At 49.4% G+C, this 21,360-nt stretch overlaps 1 protein-coding gene across 1 annotated transcript; it reads left to right on the forward strand.

Annotated features, from left to right (window-relative positions):
• Nucleotides 1-7,550: 7,550 nt before the first annotated feature.
• Nucleotides 7,551-18,749, forward strand: TMEM265 (transmembrane protein 265). The gene is made up of 3 exons (XM_075283761.1): nt 7,551-7,668; nt 15,944-16,171; nt 18,482-18,749. The coding sequence occupies exons 1-3, from the start codon at nt 7,645-7,647 to the stop codon at nt 18,632-18,634; spliced, it is 405 nt and encodes a 134-aa protein (XP_075139862.1). The 5' UTR covers nt 7,551-7,644; the 3' UTR covers nt 18,635-18,749.
• Nucleotides 18,750-21,360: the final 2,611 nt, after the last annotated feature.

A 21,360-nucleotide genomic window follows, 5' to 3' on the forward strand; every position in this document is an offset into this window, starting at 1 on the left:
GTCGCGCTGGTTACTTGTACACCAGTTCTGGAAAATCCGGGTGACTCTCTGGTAGCTCTGGTTAGTTGACTCCGCTCTTGAGTGCACCAAAGTTCTTAGCACTCCCTGAGATAATCCTCTTTTTCCAGCTACAGGTTGGCTGACCTCCAGGCAGTGAGGTTGGATCTGTTCAGACCTTGATAGGGCTGACTGTTCCGGATTACCAGATTTTGCACTGGTGGAAGCCTCCAGTTGTTCCTCCGCCTCATGGGAATGAAGACGGTGAACCATGCCCTTTTTGACCAGAATGGCGTGCTCCTTGCCAAGCTCTGGTCCTGCCTGCGTTTCGTCAATACCTTCAGAATCCTCAGCCGAGGAGGGAAAACGCTCTTCTGTTTGAACCTCCCAGGTATTGACAGGGCATACAGCGCCAGAGGGTTGTCTTCCCGAACTGGGGAGCAGCACTCCTGTGTTGCGGTGCTGTTTGAGGTGGCCATCAGATCCACCTCGGGGAGACCTCATCTTTTGGTAAGATGGTGGAAAGCACCCTGTTCTAGGGACAACTTGTCTGAGATCACCCGTACTCTGGTGAGTTAGTCCTGCAGACTGTTTGAGTAACCTGGGATTTGAACCACCGACAGCTAGGAGAGATGTTGATCTGAGTAAGTGAGGATCCTGCTGGCGCCCCGTAAGGTGAGGAAGGCTCTGATCTTCCTCCCGAGAAGGCTGTAGTAGACTGTCATCAGGTTGTCCATCCGGATCCTGATCCTCTTCTTCAGTGCAAGTGGCGCCAACATCTGAAGTTTCACGTGAACTTTCGTAGGCTCTCGCCAGCTGGGTAAGCGCGTTCTCTTCAGGTAACACCAGGTGCCTTGTACCAGGGTCTCCCCCAGATGAGCTCCCCCAGTTGGAGAGGCATCTGTGGTCAACAGGGTCTAGGTAAACCTGACCGAGGACCTGCCATCGCGAAGATGGGTTTGCCGGGCTTGTAATGGCCGGGCACTGATGGTTCTCTGGATGGGCTTTTCTAGTCCCGAGGGACAGTGATTCCAGACTCGCAGCTTCTTGCTGTAGAGAAGGTGCCTCCAGGTAAGAGAGTCTATGGTGAATCCCCGGAACTGGATTCGATTTGATGGAATCACAAGTAACCCTGCCGGGTCCTTGGCTACGGTCTGAATGTGTATAAAAAAGACCTCCTTGATTTAGGCTTTGAGAAGCCCTATGCCCAGTTAAAGAGCTCCCCAGCCTTTCTGAAGGCCTGGGGGAAAAAACCGTAGGTAGTACTTCCTTGAGGGTAAGGGGGGCTATAGCTCTGCTGTGTGGGAGGGTGGGCGTTTGAGGACAAAGTCTTCCATCTAGGTATTCGTCCCTTTGATACAGGGTCTTGGACCGAACTCCGGGACATCCTGCGAGTATACCTGGCCTGAAGGTCCTTCAGTGACACCGAATCCTGTGGATGAACTGGTCTAGGTAGAGAACGATGAACTTGAGTCCTCCGCCCAATCTCTTGGGTACCAAGAAAACCGGAGAAAGGTCGGGTACTCACAGATGAAGTTGTTTGGGGCCCTGAAAAGGGCAAGATGTTATTTCGGCCAGTGGAGTCCAGATGACGTTTTGAGCAACTCCGGGACTTTTGCACCGGGGGCCTAAATGGAGAACAGGCTCGTCTACTCCCAAGACGGCAGATCTGTAAATGGGCTAGTCAGGGATCTCTTTTGCGGTCGCGGGAAGCACCGCGTCCCCTGCCCCTGCCCTGGGGAGCGGAGCGCCCACGTCCTCTGGTGGAGGAGCCTCGACCCCGAAAGGAGGTTCTTCTTTCGGGCGGCTGCGGAAGGTTCTTTGACTTGGTGTCTGCCAGATCCTCCATAATTTTATCCAGGGCTTTGCCAAAAAGCCTACCTGGCTCAAAGGGCAGTGTACAAAGCCCTAGTTTGGAGGCGTTGTCCACCCTCCACGGCTTAAGCCATAATGGCCGACTGGCCACGGTAGTAAGGGCCATTGATTTAGAGGCAAGCTTCAATTGTGTCCTGGAGGCTTCAGCCATGTGGTCCACCAACAAGTTAATGTCGGTCATCCTGGTGGACCCCTGTGTCTATATCCCTAGCAAGGGATGATAATTCAGCCTGCAGGCCAGCAACCACCTCATTTGCCGATATGGCCACGGAGGCCTGAGAAAAGGCGGCAGAATATGCCCGCCTCAAGGACCTCTCCACGCGGCGGTCCAACGGGTCCTGCAAGCTTGACCTGTCCTCAGCAGGAAGGACAGTTCGCGGGATAACTTTGCCACTGCCACGTCTACCTTGGGTGGTGGCCTCAGGCCCCCTGCTGGGAATCCAACACCGGGAAGAGAGCCCTAAACCTTGAGGAAGGTGCGAACGCTCTCTCAGGGCGCCTCCACTCTCCCTCCATTACCTGGACCAGGTCTGAACTGGCCTTAAAGGATTTCGCCCTCCTGCTTGGACTTTCACCAGCCTCCCGATCTCTTGGTCTGATGACTCTAAGAAGTCTGCCCATCTTCTTGAGGGGAAATATTTCTTTCTCCACCTCCACAACATCCTCCTCAGAGAACTCCACCTCCCCAATATGTAGTCTTTCCAGGAGTGGGAGGGAGGGCTCGGACACCTCTAGCCGGGGTCTTTTGGCGAGATGGGAGATGGTATCGTCCATCTTCTTCATAGAATGGGACACAAAGTCTATCACCCAGGAGACTACTTCCCTAATGGGGGTAGCCTCAGAGGGGGGGGGGGGGGCCTCTGCATCCCTGGCAGTACCTGTACTCACAGGCATCAGGAAGGGGAATCTTGCATCGGGCGCAAGCCAAATGTCTCCTCTTGGATGTGGTTTTCCTCCAAGGGAGAGTCGAGGAGGATGAACAGGACATTCTATAAGAGGAAGAGAGGAGAAGAGACATGCACACAAAAAAATAGCATAAGGGTTCGGACCTCCTAGGTTGCTGCCCCAGTCCCTCTCCCCTCCACCGACCTTGATAATGAGAATCCGCAATTCCAACAATAGAAATACCAATCCTGAGGCAGCAGCTCTCAGAAGTGCCTGTAACCGGAGCGACAAGCACCTTTACCTGGTGGAGGGGGGTTTAAATAGGCGGGCTGGGGAGGGAAAGGGGGCGGGAAACCACACCCACCTAAGCTCAGGTCCGATTTTCCCCTTAGTGTGACTCCTCTGTGCCCCAATACTGTCCCCCCCCTACTACACAGGAGAGGGGTAATACAAACAGCAGAGCGTTCCTACCTGCTTCCTTTGACTTCATTTTCTCGCAGCCACTGCCCATAGAACGGGTCGCGCGGTCTGCGCATACGTGGCTTACCCGGAAGCGGTCCTCGGCGGAACCCGGGAGCTGCAAACTGGTTCCCAGGACCTGGCGGAGCACGGAAGTTCCTACCCCGCTGGACTCCGCAAGAGACATGACGCACTGCACGCTGAAGGTCACACAGCTTCAGCGAGGGAAGCCGGCCAGGAGCAGCGAGGGGGACCTCTCAGGCGCCGTGCAGAAAGGTACAATTAGGGGGGAGAGGGGACCCCCTATAGGAGGCCGGAGCACCTCTCCCCTGTCCACCTGTCCTGTCCCACAGGACAGAAAAAAACACAAGGGGGAGTTGGTCTTCCGGCCTCTTATAGGGGTCAATTGCTGTTAGGTAATTAAAAATTCCACCTGTCCTAACAGCTCATAGGGGCAGGAATACCCCAGTTGTGCTGCTGTTGGGCGTAGGGGGAAAGCCTCCTCCACCTGTCCTACTCACAGGACAGAAAAAAAACACAAGGGGAGGAGGTTCCTCTTACCTTCTTATAGGGGGGGTTAATTGCTTTATTAATGTAATTAAAAATCCACCTGTCCTAAACCGCACACAGGGACAGGAATACCCCATCTATTGTGCTGCGGATTGGACGTGGGGGAATTGCAGTTGCTGATAATTTCTGCCCTGGCACAAATTCCTGCTTTTCCTCTAAAAGACTGCAAAGGCTTTCCCCTTTTCATCAGTTAGATCTTCCATCATGTCATCCAGGCCTCTGCCAAAATGTTTACCCAGCTCAAAGGGTAGAGAGCATAAGTTATGCTTGGAGGTATTGTTCGCTCTCCAAGACTTCAACCATAATGGCCTTCTAGCAGCTGTAGAGAGGGCCATAGGTTGGTGGCCATCTTTCCTTGGTCTACGGAAGCTTCCGATAGGTAGTCTGCTGCCAAGGAAACTGCACCCATAAAGGATAATAAATAGTCTCTGGAGACTCCGGAGTCCCTCTTCAGATGGGCCAGGTCAGAGCCCTGCTTTTTTGTTACTTCGTTGGAGACGATGCCCACAGAAGCCTGAGCAGAGTCCAAGGAATAAGCCTTCCTAAGTGTGCACTCCATGTGTCTATGTATAGAGACTTAGAGATTGAATCCATCTTCTGCCACATGGCGGAACAATTTAGCTACCACCATATCCACCTTAGGCAGGGAACCCCTTTTTGGGATGACTCTAATCCCTTGTTATAGCTTTATCCAGTGTCACATCCACTTGGAAGGCCCTATGCTCCCTATTGGTGGAACTAGAGGCTTCCCCAAGTTCAACATTCTCAGTCCGGATGGACTTCAGCAGCCTCTGCATCCTTTCTAGGGCAAAAAGAGGCCTGCTGGGATTTTCCAAAGTGTCTTCATTAGACGAATGCGTCTAATTGAGCACCTGACATTCCTCCTCTAATGGAACTGACTGAGATGGTCTCAAAGTATGAAGCTTCTTAGAGATCTGAGAAATCAACTTCTGGGTTTCCTTCCTGGAATCTTTCACTTACTCCTTGACCCACACAATTACGTCACATATGGACAGTTCCTCAGATGGGTCCAACAGCATTGGCAACAGCGACTGTAGTCATACCATCAGGCAGAGGGATGTCGCACTCTGTATAATGTTTCAGCTTGGAGGACGTGCCGCTGACACCGGGAACAGAGGACGACATCTATAAAAGAGAAAAAGTCAGAACAGTAGGCTTGACAGTAACAGGAGAGCGGAAAAAAATGCAGACAGTAGCAAACCAAAAGGAAATGTACTAAGGTCTCAGCCTATAAGAGAGAACCATTGTCTCAGGGAGGAGAGACCACACTCCATCATTTATATACACAAACTCATTAGAGACCCCTAACAATGGGGTCTTTAATACCACAGCGGTAAAGAGAGGGGCCTTAAAACTGGGCAGTAGCGCAATCCAGTGGTACAAGAAGTAGGCCGCAAAAGTGTAACAGAAAAAAGGGTCCCCCAGGAAACAGGACCCACATAAAGAACAAAGTCACTGGCTCCAGAGCCAAAGCTCCGCTAAGGTCAGGCCTGAAGCTGCTTAGTGGTGATCTGACAAGGGCAGGAACAGCTACGGACACAGAGCGCAGCGGGGAGACACAAGGAAACCTCGGGAGTCAGATCTGCCAAGGAAAAGAAATGAACAGCTGAAGAGGAGAAATCTACTAAAAAGTAAGTAATTAAACCTCGAAATCCTTTTCAGAAAAATGGGAGGACAAAAGCCTCCTCCACCTGTCCTACCACAGAGGACAGAAGGAAACACAATGGAAGGGGGGGTCTCTTTTGCCCTCTTATATGGGTGTTGTCCTGCAATTTATTAGGCTAAAAATTCTGCCTGTCCTATCAGCACACAGGGGTAGAAATACACCCCCTTACTGTGCTGCTGGTAGGACGTAAGGGAAACTGGAAATGTGTACCCTACTCTAACCCTACTACTGTGCCTATACCGGTTCCTTCTGGACCTTCTCGAGGTCTCTGGGTGTAAGATCGTTTGGAGGAGGGCAAATAAACTCCAAGGTCCAGTCTATTGATAGGTCATTTAGAAAGGTAGGATGATCCATATAAGAAGCGAAACAATGAAGTTCAATGTTTTTGGTGGCCACAACATCATGGCAGACGGATGAGATGAAACACTTAGGAACTGAGACTTCACTTCCCTAGGAGAAGAGAGTTCCTGCTGGGCCAGGCTGCTGTATGACTGACCTCTTCTATCAACACCATTCAGTGATTCCTGGTTCTTAGTCCCATCTTCTGCTGCCTTCACTTTAGGAGAGCTTAGGGCAGATGGAAATGCTGGAGGGCTAATCTGATGGCTCTCTAATACTTGGAGGTTGGAGGAAGCTTTGCTCTTTAGTCAGGGGCCATAATTGCTAAGCCCATAGAGTACTGAGGTGAGTGTCCCATTCCAAGGGATGTTGGTTTTGATGACCATTGGAGTTCATAAAGAAAAGACTTCCCTGCTTTTCTAACCATCAAATTAAGTTCCTCTTGCTTAGTTGAGTTCTCCTTTCTAGGGATGGTGGGTGTCCTTACCACTGGGCCAGGAAACTGAACAGAAAGGCTCAGCAAAAGAATTGTGCCCAAGGATGTCTTTTCTAGATAAAGATCATCATTCTAGAAACCTCATAATGGTCCAAACTGTGACTGGTTAGACCTTACACTGCACAGTGTGAACAATTCTCTTCTCATACCATGGACTGAGTAATCCTGTCCTAAACCTTACACCACAGACAGATATGTTCTCATCCAACACGGTCCGGGCTGTCCTCACCCGACACAACAGGATCCAGGATGTCCTCATACCTGACACAAGAGGGTCCGGGCTGTCCTCACCTGACACAACATGGTCCGGGCCGTCCTCACTCCTGACACAACATGGTCCGGGCTGTCCTTACATCCGACACAAGACGGTCCGGGCTGTCCTCATACCTGACACACACAGTCCGGGCCATCCTTACATCCAACACAAGATGGTCCGGGCTGTTCCTCACACCTGACACAACACGGTCCGGGCTGTCGTCATACCCAACACAACACGGTCCGAGCTGTCCTCACACTCTACACAACATGGTCCGGGCTGTCCTCATACCCAACACAACACGGTCCGGGCTGTCCTCATACTTGACACAAGACGGTCCGGACCGTCCTTACACCTGACACAACATAGTCCGGGCCATCGTCACATCCGACACAACACGGTCCGGGCTGTCCTCATACTTGACACAAGACGGTCCGGACCGTCCTTACACCTGACACAACATAGTCCGGGCCATTGTCACATCCGACACAAGATGGTCCGGGCTGTCCTCACCCCCAACACAACATGGACTGGGCTTGTCCTCATACCTGACACAAGACGGTCCGGGCCGTCCTCACACCTGACAGACCATAATTCGGGCTGTCCTCATACCTGACACAACACACAATCACAATATATGGGCATCTTCCCCTCCTCCCTGCTCTTGCTTAGGGGTCTAGTTACTGAGGCAGCCTCTGATATTTCTTCCTGTACTCGCTGCCCTAGTTGTACATTCAGTATATCATATATTGTATCCGCACCCTGTTATTCACCCGGCATCCTCCTGGAGATGCACTAATAACACCCAAGTGCATGGAGCTAGTAGGGGCCGGGCCTGGAGAGCGGAATGTGGTTTCATTCCAGGCAGTTTGAGTCACAGTGAGAATCCCCACGCCTTGCCCAGGTATGTCATACCTGTCTCATTGAGTCACTGTCTGCAGTGTGAACACCAATAACAGCGCGCAGAGCTCACAGCACACGGCATATAGATACCGGGAGTATATAGAGCATTGTTTCCCATAAACTGACCTGCCCACCAAGACCTGGAAATCCCGGCATCATCCTGCACGATGAGAGAACATGACTGAGGTGCAGCAGCCGCAGGTATGGGGACACCAGGTACAGGCCATGCGGGCCAGTGGCTACAGAGCCAGGGTTACTATTTGTATGTACAAAGGGCAACCTTCAGTGTATGACTTGTCCTCGCACACAGGCTTTATGGCAAAGGGGACAGAAGCTATTTGTCAGGTCTCTGGGACTCAGCGAGGATGGTTGGGGGAGCCAGAAGACGTAAGTGGGTGGGCTGAGAACAGGGGCTGCCGCTCGGCATGTAGACGGCTGGGGTTTGGTTAATATGTGAGTAGATGGAATAACGTAATACATACAAGTCAGATCAGAACATGAAGGAATTTTATTGAAGAGAAATATCTGAATCCAGACGGGTCAATTATATCCCAGGGTTACACCGACATGGGGATGGCAAAGTGGAAAGCAAGAGAAGAATGAAAATCTGGGGGCTGGGTGTAAAATAAAGGTGGGGGTGCAAGAGATTCTATACCAGTTAGTCATTGCAGATAAGACATTCAGTGGCATAGTGGTGTCCTCAAAGGGGTTAAATGGGATTATTGTTCATTAATATGAGAAGATCAGCCGTGGCCCTAATGTCCGATGCACGCACAACGCTGCTCGTGTCCTTTCAAATCTGATGCTAGTAACGGGACAGCAGAGATTGTGCGGGGCCACTATGTGTCTGCCGGAGGATTGTGGGGGCCCTTATGGTCAGTCACAGGAGTATATAGAAGAGATGCTCACCAGATGTTGTGTTATATATATATATATATATATATATATATATGTGTGTGTGTAGATCTTATCTGCTATTACTACGGTGCAGTCATGAGAAAAACAAAGTACACCGTGCACAGTACACAGTGCGCCCTCCGTACACTCTCTGCCCTTACGTATCAGGACATAAATAATAAAAAAAAAAAAAAAAGAAGAGCTTAAGATTTAGAAAATTCGACCTCAGATGAAGAACGTCGCAGATAACATTGAATACGATGGCAGCACAAACCCGAGGGCGCCCATAGGGCAGAGCGACTGGAGGGATTTGTGACCTTCCCTGGACCCTTCAAAGGAACATTGATATTCCTAAAGGGCTGGATCTTATGATGTGAATCCAGATCATCCTACAGACATCCAACAAGTGAAACCTGGGCTCGTCTTCCATTTGTAGATCTGGAAGAAAGGTAGAGACAACAATGTCCAGACTGATGTGTGAGTGGAAGTACGGAACAGCCCTGACTCTGACTGCCTGAGGTTGTGTCCTTAAAGGGATTATCCATTCTCAGATCAATATTGAGCAACCGATGGGTATTGTTTTTACAATGAAAAGTTGTACAATTCTCCAATAAACTCCCGGTATCAGTTTCTCACAGTTTTTTAGATCTCTGCTTGCTGTCATTCATTCTGCTTGCTGCCAGTGGATAAATATCAGTCCATGGTCATGCAGTGGTCCCACAGCTCATGTCTGATTATTGTCCTGTGTGTCCACCACAGGACCACAGACCCTACATCTCATGACTATGGGCTGATTTGTATCCACTGGTAGTAAGAAAATTGACAACAAGCAGAGACCTAGAAAACCGAAAAGACTTGATACAGAAAGTAGACTGGAAAACTTTTCATTATACCAACAATAACCTTGGTCTCTCATTATTGGTGTGAACGTAGACAATCCCTTTAAGATAAAGGCATAAATGGCCATGAAGTGCACCTTTAAGGTGTTAAAGCATCTATAAAGCCCTTCTTGTAGGAATTTAACAGCAAACCTTAAAACTTCCAAATTATGCATAGGATTTGATAGTTGAGGGTCTTTTTAGGAGAGGAGGGTTTGTATAACCTGACCTGAAATGCCCTCTCAGTCTGATGGGGTCTGGTGGTGGAAGCCCCTTTGGGACATGAGATCCTGAGGTGGGAATTCTCCCCTATGCGTTCTTCAAGAGGTCTAACAACAGATGGACTATGTCCTCAGCCACAATGGAGCCATCACAACTGCTTGTACTTGATCTTATTTGGTACTTGTGGATTAATGGGACTGGGGAAAGGCATCACTGGTGGTTCTAAGTGACTAAGAGAGATAGAGAAGGTGTGTGGGATCTTGTGTCCTGGACAAACTCTAGATACTGAAGGCTTTGGAGAAAGAGATGAGACTCTGGAGACTGAGAGATGGGCCCCTGAGAAACCAGTCATCCAGATTCTGTACAAGATATTAGTCACAACTATAACACAAGTACTTAAGTGGTCTTAAAATTCTAATTCATCTGTCAAAGATGACTTCAATATGAGCCCCTACAGCTAAGCCCTCTATGGAGCTTCCTAGTCCTCTAAGCTTTGTACCCAACCGATGCACACCATGCAAAGACCTTGAGAGATCAATGTGGACTGAACGGGGGTCGGGCACCTGCTTTCCTTTTACACATTTCTCCATCATGTGTCTCTCGTCTCCCCTGGTATATTCAGTTTGACATCACTGACTACACTATCCCACTTCTGGCACCAAATGTTCATTGTGGCTTCTGCGGATAGTAGGAACAAGAATTCCGCACACCACTGCTTTAAGGAATGCCCTAATATATACTTGAACCTGTGGAATATAAATCGTCACCTAACTTCAGGTCAGGCCTCTTTTTCTAATGTATAAGATAAACCTATAGAGCTTCGATGTTGTGCTCATGGCATATGGTCACAACCTTGCACCTTTGTACCCAAAAGTACAAAAGACCTTCTACAAATCTAAAACATCTGGACTTAAAATGGAAGAACCAAAACGAAGGATTATGAAGATAATCTTGTTTCCCTTAGTCCTAACAGCAGCACAAAATGGGGTATTTCTGCCCCTGTGTGCTGGTAGGACAGGCGGAAATTTTAATTAGCCAATTAAATACATGATTTGCCCTATAAGAGGGCACAAGGACCTCCCCCTTGCGTGTATATACAAGAGTAATATAATAATACATAAGTAATACAACATATTGATAACAATGAAAACATTTTTTTTCCCTTCTGGGCGGGAAGTCTTTTGCCGCTGTTAGGACTAAGGGAAACAAGATTATCTTCATAATCCTTCGTTCCCTGTCATCCTACCAGCGGCACAATGTGGGGAGATAGCGAGTAATCCCCTAGGGCTGGTCCTCACCACAAACTGCAGTTAAAACCGTGCGACCAAAAGCAGTAGCTTCTGAAGCTTGAGTGTTCAGGCGGTAGTGGGACACAAAAGTTGACTCCGAGGACCAAGCTTTTGTCTCTGCCCAGGAGGTGGAAACCAACCTCGTGGAATGCGCCCTTAGAAGGGGCGGAGGACACAAAACCTGGGTTGAATAAGAGATTTTAATTGTCTCCCTGACCCAGCGTGAAATTGAGGCTTTGGAAGCCTTAAGCCCCTTGTGTCTCCCCAAGTCGTTGATGAGGAGGTTCTCGGACTTCCTGAAGGACCATGTACGCTGGAGGTAGATCCTCAGGCATCTCACAAAGTCTAGTGTATGAAACTTTACTTCGTCAGCAGAGGAAGGAGATGGAAAAAATAATGGTAAGGTGATCAGCTGGTTTATATTTGTGGTGGAAGGAACCTAAGCTGAACACGATCCGGGAAAAAGGAGGTATATGGCTCCTCCGAAGACACAGCTTGCAGCTCACTGACCCTAGAAGAAATGCTGTTCAGGAATTTTAGTTCAACCTCTTCCACAGGCTCAAAAGGTTTTGTGAATAGTGCCAAAAGGACCGTATTGAGGTCCCACTGGTGGACAGGAGTTGTAACCACAAGTCTCAGCCTAATTGCCCCTTTGATAAAGGTGCTTACTAAAGGATCTTGAGACAAATGCCTCCCCAGATAGGCGGACAGAGCGGCTACATGTACCTTTAGGGTGGGAGCAGCGAGCCCTCTGTCTAGTCCATTCTGAAGAAAATCCAGGATCGCCCTTATTGGGGGATTGTCTAGTCCACTTCATGTTCAAGACACCAGGCGTTGAAGATGTTACCAATTCTTCTGTAACTATTAGTAGACACAGCTCTGGCGCTTGCGAGAGTCTTCAGAACAGCTTGAGATAGTCCTCTATTCCTTAATAGGGACTGGTCAACCTCCAGGCTGTCAGGTTGAGTCTCCTCAGATCCTCGCATCTCAGCTCTCCTTGGGTTACCAGATCTGGGAGGGGGGGAATCCTAAAATAAATGCCTTGACTCATTTTCATGAGCTGGGCAAACCAAGCCCTTTTTGGCCAGAATGGGATTATGGCGATTTTCTGAGGCTTGGTCCTGTGTTATTTTTATCAATACCTTTGGTGTGATTGGAATTGGAGGGAAGATGTAGAACAGCCTGAACCTCCAGGGGATGGACAGGGCATCCACTGCCAAGGGATTGTCCTCCTGGTATAGTGAGCAGAAGGTTTCCACCTTGGCGTTGAGTCGGGTTGTCATAAGATCGACCTCTGGAAGACCCCATCTTTGGACGATCTGTTGAAATATGTCTGGACTGAGAGACCATTCTCCTGATACGGTGATACCCCGACTCAACTGATCCGCTACTATGTTCAGGGAGCCCTTGATGTGAACAGCAGCTAACTGGGTCAGAATCTTTTCTGCCCAGGAGAATATTAGATTTGCCTCTCTGGGCAGGGCTGGAGATCTGGTGCCGTCTTGTTTGTTCAGATAGATGACAGTGGTCATGTTGTCTGAACGAACCTTCACTGCTTTGCCTCTGAGATCCTGAGCAAAGTGAAGAAGCACCAGGTAGACTGCTCTGAGCTCTTTGATATTGGACATTCCCAACTCCGGTCTCCTCCAATGACCTTGCACAGTCTTGTCTTCCAGATGGGATGCATCTGGTGTCAACAAGGTCCACGCTGTCGGGACTGAGGACCTTCCATCTTTTAAGTGTATCCACCATCTGAGGGAAAGACGGGTACTGGGAGAAAGGCAGATCTTCTTGTGAAATCCCAGTGGAGAGCCATTCCAGGTTCTCAACACTTCTGTCTGAAGGGGACGCAAATGCCGTAAAGCCCAAGGGACCGCCCTGGCCGAGGATGACATCAAGCCGAGGACTCTCATGGTGGTGCGGATGGTAATTCGCCAGGTGTGAAACAGAAAGCGGGCGGCAGCCTCTATTCTCAACTTCCTTGGGCTGGAGAAGAAGATCTGCATTGACTCTGGAGATGATGTTGGAGGATTGCAGCAGACTGAGCTTTTATAGGCCAGACATCCAAATAGGGAACGATGAATAACCTTGTAGTCTGAGGGCGGTGGCGACCACCTTGGTGAAAACGAATGGGGCTGAGGAAATGCCAAACAGCAGTGCGGTGAATTGATAATGCTCTCATTGGCCAGCTATATAAATGGCGATTCTGAGATACTTCCTGTGAGGATGAAAAATAGGAACATGGAGATACGCGTCTTTGAGATCTAGAGTGATCATTACTTCTCCCTGCTGTAGAAAAGATGTTACAGAGTCTACAGACTCCATCCGGAAAGATTTTCTTTTTATGTATCGGTTGAGGTACCTTAGATTGATATCATTCTCCAGTCTCCTGAAGGTTTTGGAACTAGGAAGACTGGAGAGTAAACCCCCAGACCGAAGTCTGAAGGAGGAACCCTTTCTAGAGCCCCTTTTGCGATATACTCCACAACTGAAGCTTCCAGGATGGATTGCTGTGCAACGAGAAGAAGCCAGGTGATGACAAACCGGTCGGGAGGTAGATAATCGAACTCTGTGGTGTAACCGAGTTCTACCACCTGTATAACCCAAAGATATTCTATATCGGTTTGCCATGCCACTGAAAAATGGAAAAGTCATCCTCAAACAGGAATTATGGCCACAGAGAGCGGCACCCTCTCAAAATTCAGGCTTCTTTTTGGGGTCATCCCTGAGATTACCACGACCCGTGCCTCTAGGACGGTATCTAGACCGCCGTTGTTGCTAGCGTCCAAGACCAGATGTTGATTCTCGACCCCTGGGAGGGGGAGGTCCCGTTCGAGTTGGGAAAGACTGGTCCGCAGGTAATCAGACACCGCAGTTGAGGCTATGGCTACAGAGGCCTGACCTGGTGGAAGACAATTTCTTTAAACTGGAGTCTGCTCTGCGATCCAGGAGGTCCTGAAGATTTGAGCCATCTTCTAATGGAACAACGGTCCGACGTGACAATTTTGCCACAGCGAGGTCCACCTTCAGGGGAGGCCCCCACTTGTCCCACTGTGATGGGTCCATGGGGAACAGGGACCTGAAGACTTTGGTGGAGGAATGTCCTTTTTCAGGTTGCTTCCATTGCTGGAGCATGATGTTGGCCAGAGATGTGTCCGCATGGAAGATAATATGCTCCCCAGTGGTGGACGTGGAGGCTTCCCCATCAACATCCTGGTCAACTTTAGAGCGGATGGACTTCAGCAGCCTATTAGTTTGATTGTAATGAAAAATAGGTCTGCTGGAATGGACCGACTCATCAGCAGAGAAGTCTGAGTCGTCACCCACCTGGAGTCTTTCTATAGAGGGGAGTGACAAGGACCGCCTTTCAGGACAAGGTCTCTTAGCGAGCTGAGACAAGGTAGTATGGATATCCTTTAAGAAATCGTCCTGCAACAAAGATAAGGACACATAGCAGAGAGGAACTGTCTCCTTAGTACTGCTTACAAAACCGTACTCACCATATACTCCTTGACCCATGCTACCATCTCTCTGGGAGAGGGTTCCTCAGGAGGAGGCCCTCTGCAACCACGGCAATGAGACCATTCATAGCCTAAAAACAGTGTTTTTATTAACCTTTCACCATAATTGGTAACAGACCCCAAAAAAGGAGCACAACCTACCATCTGGGAGCAGGACGTCACAATCAAAACAGGTCAAGTGTTTACGTTTTGATGACCCTTTTCTCCTCCTCTGGTCGCCAGGAGGCGTAGTGGAGGATGACATTATGCCAAACACTGAAGCAAAAAATCAGAGATGGAACAAACAAGAAGCTAACAACAGCAAAATAGATAGGAAAGATCTTACCAAGCTTTGAAGTTTGTCACGGAAGAATAGCAACAATAAAACAGGAGATGCTTTCCACAGGACTGCAGTAATGCACAGCACAGGACCAGTATACTGGGTACACCAGGAAGGGTATCAGTGAAAGCCTGGAGCCCTCCTTTAGTCTGGTGACCCGGAAGGGGCGGAGCTTACGTGCCTCCAACAGCCCCTCAAACAAAATCACCCGGCCCTGGCCTTTACACATAAATCCAAAGCCAGGGGGGACTGGCGAAGAAGTCTGGGGGACTTCTAATGAAGTGGGACAGGACAACCAGAAATTTTAAGTACCAACACAGGCCGCGGCCTGTCTAAGACTAGCACTTCCGGTATGCGCTAGCCGCGAACCAGAAGTGTGCGCCTGAAAAAAGCGACCGTCCGGAACCAAAGCTGAGGAACAAAAGTTCCCAGCTAAAGTAGTATGCAGGCCGGTGGCGCGAGTAGCCTGCGCTGTCTGCAGTTCTGGAGGTAAGTGCAGGGAGAGGAAGTGGCATGAGAGACGTATTAGGACTATCCCCAACAGGGAAAGAAGCAAGAAAAAGAAGATTGAAAGAAGAATGAAAAATGAAGACCAGGACTAAGGTAAGACCCTCAGCCTGGCCCCCTAAGGAGGACACAAGGTTCTCCCCCACCTGTCCGGTCACACAGGACAGAAAAAAACACGCAAGGGGGAGGTCCTTGTGTCCTCTATAGGGCAAGACATGTATTTAATTGGCTAATTAAATATCCACCTTTCCTACCAGCACACAGGGACAGAAATACCCCATGTTGCGCCGCTGGTGGGACGACAGGGAAAGTAAAATTAACCCATCCAAGACAGCTCCAGAGCAGCAAACTGCCCAAACTGCTGCTTTATGTTATAATGTGTCAAGGACATCTGATAGTGGCCCCAACTCCTATGCATGTGCTAAGGGTGGTCGTCATCTCTCAGACACGGCTTCTGCATTTTTCTGTTTTTTGTTGCAGTGACTTGGTAGAATCTGCTGTGTCTTGTTGTTCATCTGAGGTTGGTTTTACTTAATTTTCAGGCTTTTTAAAGACCAGATTTTTTTTTCCATTATGTTCTGATGGGCGGAGTCTCTCTCATGACTGTTTTCCATATGTTCATCCACTATAGACATCGCTTGTGATATAAATGACCTGCCTGGTATTGAATATTATACTGCAATAAATTCATTTCATGTTGATGTTGCAAACTAGTGACCATCTTGGTCCTTCCTGGACATCCCACCATACTAACAGAGGGATGGCCATTGCTACATTGCACTGAAGGTAAGAGGGTGGTGAGGACTGCACACATAACAAGGCTTCCATCTCTTCCCATCAAAGATTCAGCCAATAGCAGATGACCAAAAGCTTCAAAATGGAGCGACAGAAGAGGAAATCCGTGTCCTGGTCAGTGACCCCACAAAGCCATCGAAAGCTCCAGGTGTTCAGCAAAAAAGAAGGAATCATTCTGGATATTTCCCATCATGCAGTCTACGAAGATTGGCCATAATAAGCATCGTGTGCGGCTTCTCCTGTGTTGGGATCAAAGCTTTAATACTAGCTCTGCAGGTACAAACTGTTCTGTCCATTGACCCCAATGTGACCTCTCTGCTGACCCCCTAAGCATTATCTCCTCTCTACTGACCTCCCATCCTCCCTCTACTGACTGTGATCTCTGACTCCCAATCATCCTGTCCCCTCTCCTCTGACTCCCTATGTACCATCCTATCATCTCTGACTCCCATCTACCATCCTCTTTTCACTGACCCCCCCCCCCATTGTACCGTGGTCACTCCACTGACCCCTATGTGGTCTCCTCTCTCAGCAGACCACCACATACTGTCCTCTCTCAGCAGACCACCATGTACTGTACTCTCTCCACTGACCCCTATGTGGTTCCTCTCTCAGCAGACCACCACATACTGTACTCTCTCAGCAGACCACCATGTACTGTACTCTCTCCACTGACCCCTATGTGGTCTCCTCTCTCAGCAGACCACCACGTACTGTCCTCTCTCAGCAGACCACCACGTACTGTCCTCTCTCAGCAGACCACCATGTACTGTCCTCTCTCAGCAGACCACCACGTACTGTCCTCTCTCAGCAGTCCACCACGTACTGTCCTCTCTCAGCAGACCACCATGTACTGTCCTCTCTCAGCAGACCACCATGTACTGTCCTCTCTCAGCAGTCCACCACGTACTGTCCTCTCTCAGCAGACCACCATGTACTGTCCTCTCTCAGCAGTCCACCACGTACTGTCCTCTCTCAGCAGTCCACCATGTACTGTCCTCTCTCAGCAGACCACCATGTACTGTCCTCTCTCAGCAGACCACCATGTACTGTCCTCTCTCAGCAGACCACCACGTACTGTCCTCTCTCAGCAGACCACCATGTACTGTCCTCTCTCAGCAGTCCACCATGTACTGTACTCTCTCCACTGACCCCTATGTGGTCTCCTCTCTCAGCAGACCACCATGTACTGTCCTCTCTCCACTGACCCCTATGTGGTCTCCTCTCTCAGCAGACCACCATGTACTGTCCTCTCTCAGCAGACCACCATGTACTGTACTCTCTCCACTGACCCCTATGTGGTCTCCTCTCTCAGCAGACCACCACGTACTGTCCTCTCTCAGCAGTCCACCAAGTACTGTCCTCTCTCAGCAGACCACCATGTACTGTCCTCTCTCAGCAGACCACCATGTACTGTCCTCTCTCAGCAGACCACCATGTACTGTCCTCTCTCAGCAGACCACCACGTACTGTCCTCTCTCAGCAGTCCACCATGTACTGTACTCTCTCCACTGACCCCTATGTGGTCTCCTCTCTCAGCAGACCATGTACTGTCCTCTCTCCACTGACCCCTATGTGGTCTCCTCTCTCAGCAGACCACCATGTACTGTCCTCTCTCAGCAGACCACCACGTACTGTCCTCTCTCAGCAGTCCACCATGTACTGTACTCTCTCCACTGACCCCTATGTGGTCTCCTCTCTCAGCAGACCACCACATACTGTACTCTCTCAGCAGACCACTATGTACTGTCCTCTCTCCACTGACCCCTATGTGGTCTCCTCTCTTAGCAGACCACCATGTACTGTACTCTCTCAGCAGACCACCATGTACTGTCCTCTCTCAGCAGACCACCATGTACTGTACTCTCTCAGCAGACCACCATGTACTGTCCTCTCTCCACTGACCCCTATGTGGTCTCCTCTCTCAGCAGACCACCATGTACTGTACTCTCTCAGCAGACCACTATGTACTGTCTTCTCTCCACTGACCCCTATGTGGTCTCCTCTCTTAGCAGACCACCACATACTGTACTCTCTCAGCAGACCACCACATACTGTCCTCTCTCAGCAGACCACCACATACTGTCCTCTCTCAGCAGACCACTATGTACTGTCTTCTCTCCACTGACCCCTATGTGGTCTCCTCTCTCAGCAGACCACCACATACTGTACTCTCTCAGCAGACCACCACATACTGTCCTCCCTCAGCAGACCACCATGTACTGTCCTCTCTCAGCTGACCACCACATACTGTACTCTCTCAGCAGACCACCATGTACTGTACTCTCTCAGCAGTCCACCATGTACTGTCCTCTCTCCACTGACCCCTATGTGGTCTCCTCTCTCAGCAGACCACCATGTACTGTCCTCTCTCAGCAGACCACCACATACTGTACTCTCTCAGCAGACCACCATGTACTGTCCTCTCTCAGCAGACCACCATGTACTGTACTCTCTCAGCAGTCCACCATGTACTGTCCTCTCTCCACTGACCCCTATGTGGTCTCCTCCGCTCGCTGTCCTTTATGCACCGGCCCCTGATCAGTCATTACTTTCCTTGCTGACCTTTGCTCTTTTCTCCCTCAGGCAGAGCAGGAACATGACCAGGAAACAAAGTTGTCCCTGTCTCGGCGCTCTCGGAGGTTCTCTGTCCTGAGTTTGCTGCTGTTTGTGGGCGCTCTGCTGTCCCTGCCCTTCCTTCTGGTTCTCATATCATACCTGATGACACTGATCGAGTGATGTCATCAGAAGGCGGGTCTGGACAGAGTAACCACTGGATCCAGGGATTGATTAATGGAAGATTGAAGTTTTGGAAGATGCCCGTGGCCATCTGCCCCCCAATATCTGTATAAAGATGCTGTATATATATATATATATATATATATATCTATGTGTGTGTGTAGAACATTTTATACTAATGTATAGTAAAGCAACCAAAACAGAGAAAAGTGTCTCCAGAGAAGTAGAGCTTCAGCACAGGAGTGGTCATTGTGGCCAGTGCCGGCGTCAGCACCCGGCATACCTAAGCAAGTGCTGGGGGCCCACTCGGCAATGGAGTAGGATACCGGGCCCGTGCCCAGCTGGTAATAACCAGGCCTGCCGGTCACCATGATACCGGTCAGAGAAAGTCTGAATCCCCAACCATTATACATGCTGTTATGGAGAGGAGGAGGTGATCACAAAAAATACTGATACTCACCTGTCCTGGGCTCAGCATCTACTCTGATACTCTGCCGGCCGGTGACTGAGGTCCTGCTCCATAGGTCTCACTGCTGGGGCCTGTGATTGATCATCAATGCGCCCCACATGACCGCTGAGGCCCAATCACAGGCCCCAACCGTGACATCTGTGGAGCAGGACTTCAGTCACAAGGAAGAAAAGGAGCGAGGAGGACGTTGCAGACTGCTGGATACCCAGGAGAGGCGAGGGGAGTTATAGGTGTTTGTTTTAATCACTTCCCCTGGACCTCTGATCAGTATACTCTGAGAAGGAGGGGGTCTTGGTAGCATATAATCCTGTGTGAGGGCCACTGTGGAGTATATAATCCTGTGTGGGGGCCACTGTGGAGTATATAATCCTGTGTGAGGGCCACTGTGGAGCATATAATCCTGTGTGAGGGCCACTGTGGAGCATATAATCCTGTGTGAGGGCCACTGTGGAGCATATAATCCTGTGTGGGGGCCACTGTGGAGCATATAATCCTGTGTAGGGGCCACTGTGGATTATATAATCCTGTGTGAGGGCCACTGTGGAGCATATAATCCTGTGTAGGGGCCACTGTGGAGCATATAATCCTGTGTGGGGGGGTCACTGTGGAGCATATAATCCTGTGTGGGGGTCACTGTGGAGCATATAATCCTGTGTGAGGGCCACTGTGGAGCATATAATCCTGTGTGGGGGCCACTGTGGAGCATATAATCCTGTGTGGGGGTCACTGTGGAGCATATAATCCTGTGTGAGGGCCACTGTGGAGCATATAATCCTGTGTGGGGGCCACTGTGGAGCATATAATCCTGTGTGGGGGTCACTGTGGAGCATATACAGTGGGGCAAAAAAGTATTTAGTCAGTCACCAATAGTGCAAGTTCCACCACTTACAAAGATGAGAGGCGTCTGTAATTTACATCATAGGTGACCTCAACTATGAGAGACAAAATGAGAAAACAAATCCAGAAAATCACATTGTCTGATTTTGTAAGAATTTTTTTGCAAATTATGGTGGAAAATAAGTATTTGGTCAGTAACAAAATGTCATCTGAATACTTTGTTCTCTCTCCTTTGTTGGCAATGACAGAGGTCAGACGTTTTCTGTAAGTCTCCACAAGGTTGGCACACACTGTTGTTGGTATGTTGGCCCATTCCTCCATGCAGATCGCCTCTAGAGCAGTGATGTTTTGGGGCTGTCGCTTGGCAACACGGACTTTCAACTCCCTCCAAAGGTTTTCTATAGGGTTGAGATCTGGAGACTGGCTAGGCCACTCCAGGACCTTGAAATGCTTCTTACAAAGCCACTCCTTCGTTGCCCTGGCGGTGTGCTTTGGATCATTGGCATGTTGAAAGACCCAGCCACGTTTCATCTTCAATGCCCTTGCTGATGGAAGGAGGTTTGCACTCACAATCTCCCGATACATGGCCCCATTCATTCTTTCATGTACCCGGATCAGTCATCCTGGCCCCTTTGCAGAGAAACAGCCCCACAGCATGATGTTTCCACCCCCATGCTTTACAGTAGGTATGGTGTTTGATGGATGCAACTCAGTATTCTTTTTCCTCCAAACACGAAAAGTTGTGTTTCTACCAAACAGTTCCAGTTTGGTTTCATCAGACCATAGGACATTCTCCCAATACTCTTCTGGATCATCCAAATGCTCTCTAGCAAACTTCAGACGGGCCCGGACATGTACTGGCTTAAGCAGTGGGACACGTCTGGCACTGCAGGATCTGAGTCCCTGGCGGCGTAGTGTGTTACTGATGGTAGGCTTTGTTACATTGGTCCCAGCTCTCTGCAGGTCAGTCACTAGGTCCCCCCGCCTGGTTCTGGGATTTTTGCTCACCGTTCTTGTGATCATTTTGACCCCACGGGGAGAGATTTTGCGTGGAGCCGCAGATCGAGGGAGATTATCAGTGGTCTTGTATGTCTTCCATTTTCTAATTATTGCTCCCACAGTTGATTTCTTCAATCCAAGCTGGTTGCCTATTGCAGATTCAGTCTTCCCAGCCTGGTGCAGGGCTACAATTTTGTTTCTGGTGTCCCTTGACAGCTCTTTGGTCTTCACCATAGTGGAGTTTGGAGTCTGACTGTTTGAGGGTGTGCACAGGTGTCTTTTTATACTGATAACAAGTTTAAACAGGTGCCATTACTACAGGTAATGAGTGGAGGAAAGAGGAGACTCTTAAAGAAGAAGTTACAGGTCTGTGAGAGCCAGAAATCTGGATTGTTTGTAGGTGACCAAATACTTATTTTCC

Source organism: Leptodactylus fuscus, chromosome 8 (genome assembly GCF_031893055.1).
Source record: "Leptodactylus fuscus isolate aLepFus1 chromosome 8, aLepFus1.hap2, whole genome shotgun sequence".
Taxonomy (NCBI): Eukaryota; Metazoa; Chordata; class Amphibia; order Anura; family Leptodactylidae; genus Leptodactylus; species Leptodactylus fuscus.

Excerpts from the sequence above, each read along its gene's own strand:
- TMEM265 (XM_075283761.1), top strand. The coding sequence starts at position 7,645 with ATGACTGAGGTGCAGCAGCCGCAG. Across the intron at positions 7,669-15,943 it reads CTGAGGTGCAGCAGCCGCAG|ATTCAGCCAATAGCAGATGA; the intron begins GTATGGGGACAC and ends TTCCCATCAAAG. Across the intron at positions 16,172-18,481 it reads CTTTAATACTAGCTCTGCAG|GCAGAGCAGGAACATGACCA; the intron begins GTACAAACTGTT and ends TTTCTCCCTCAG.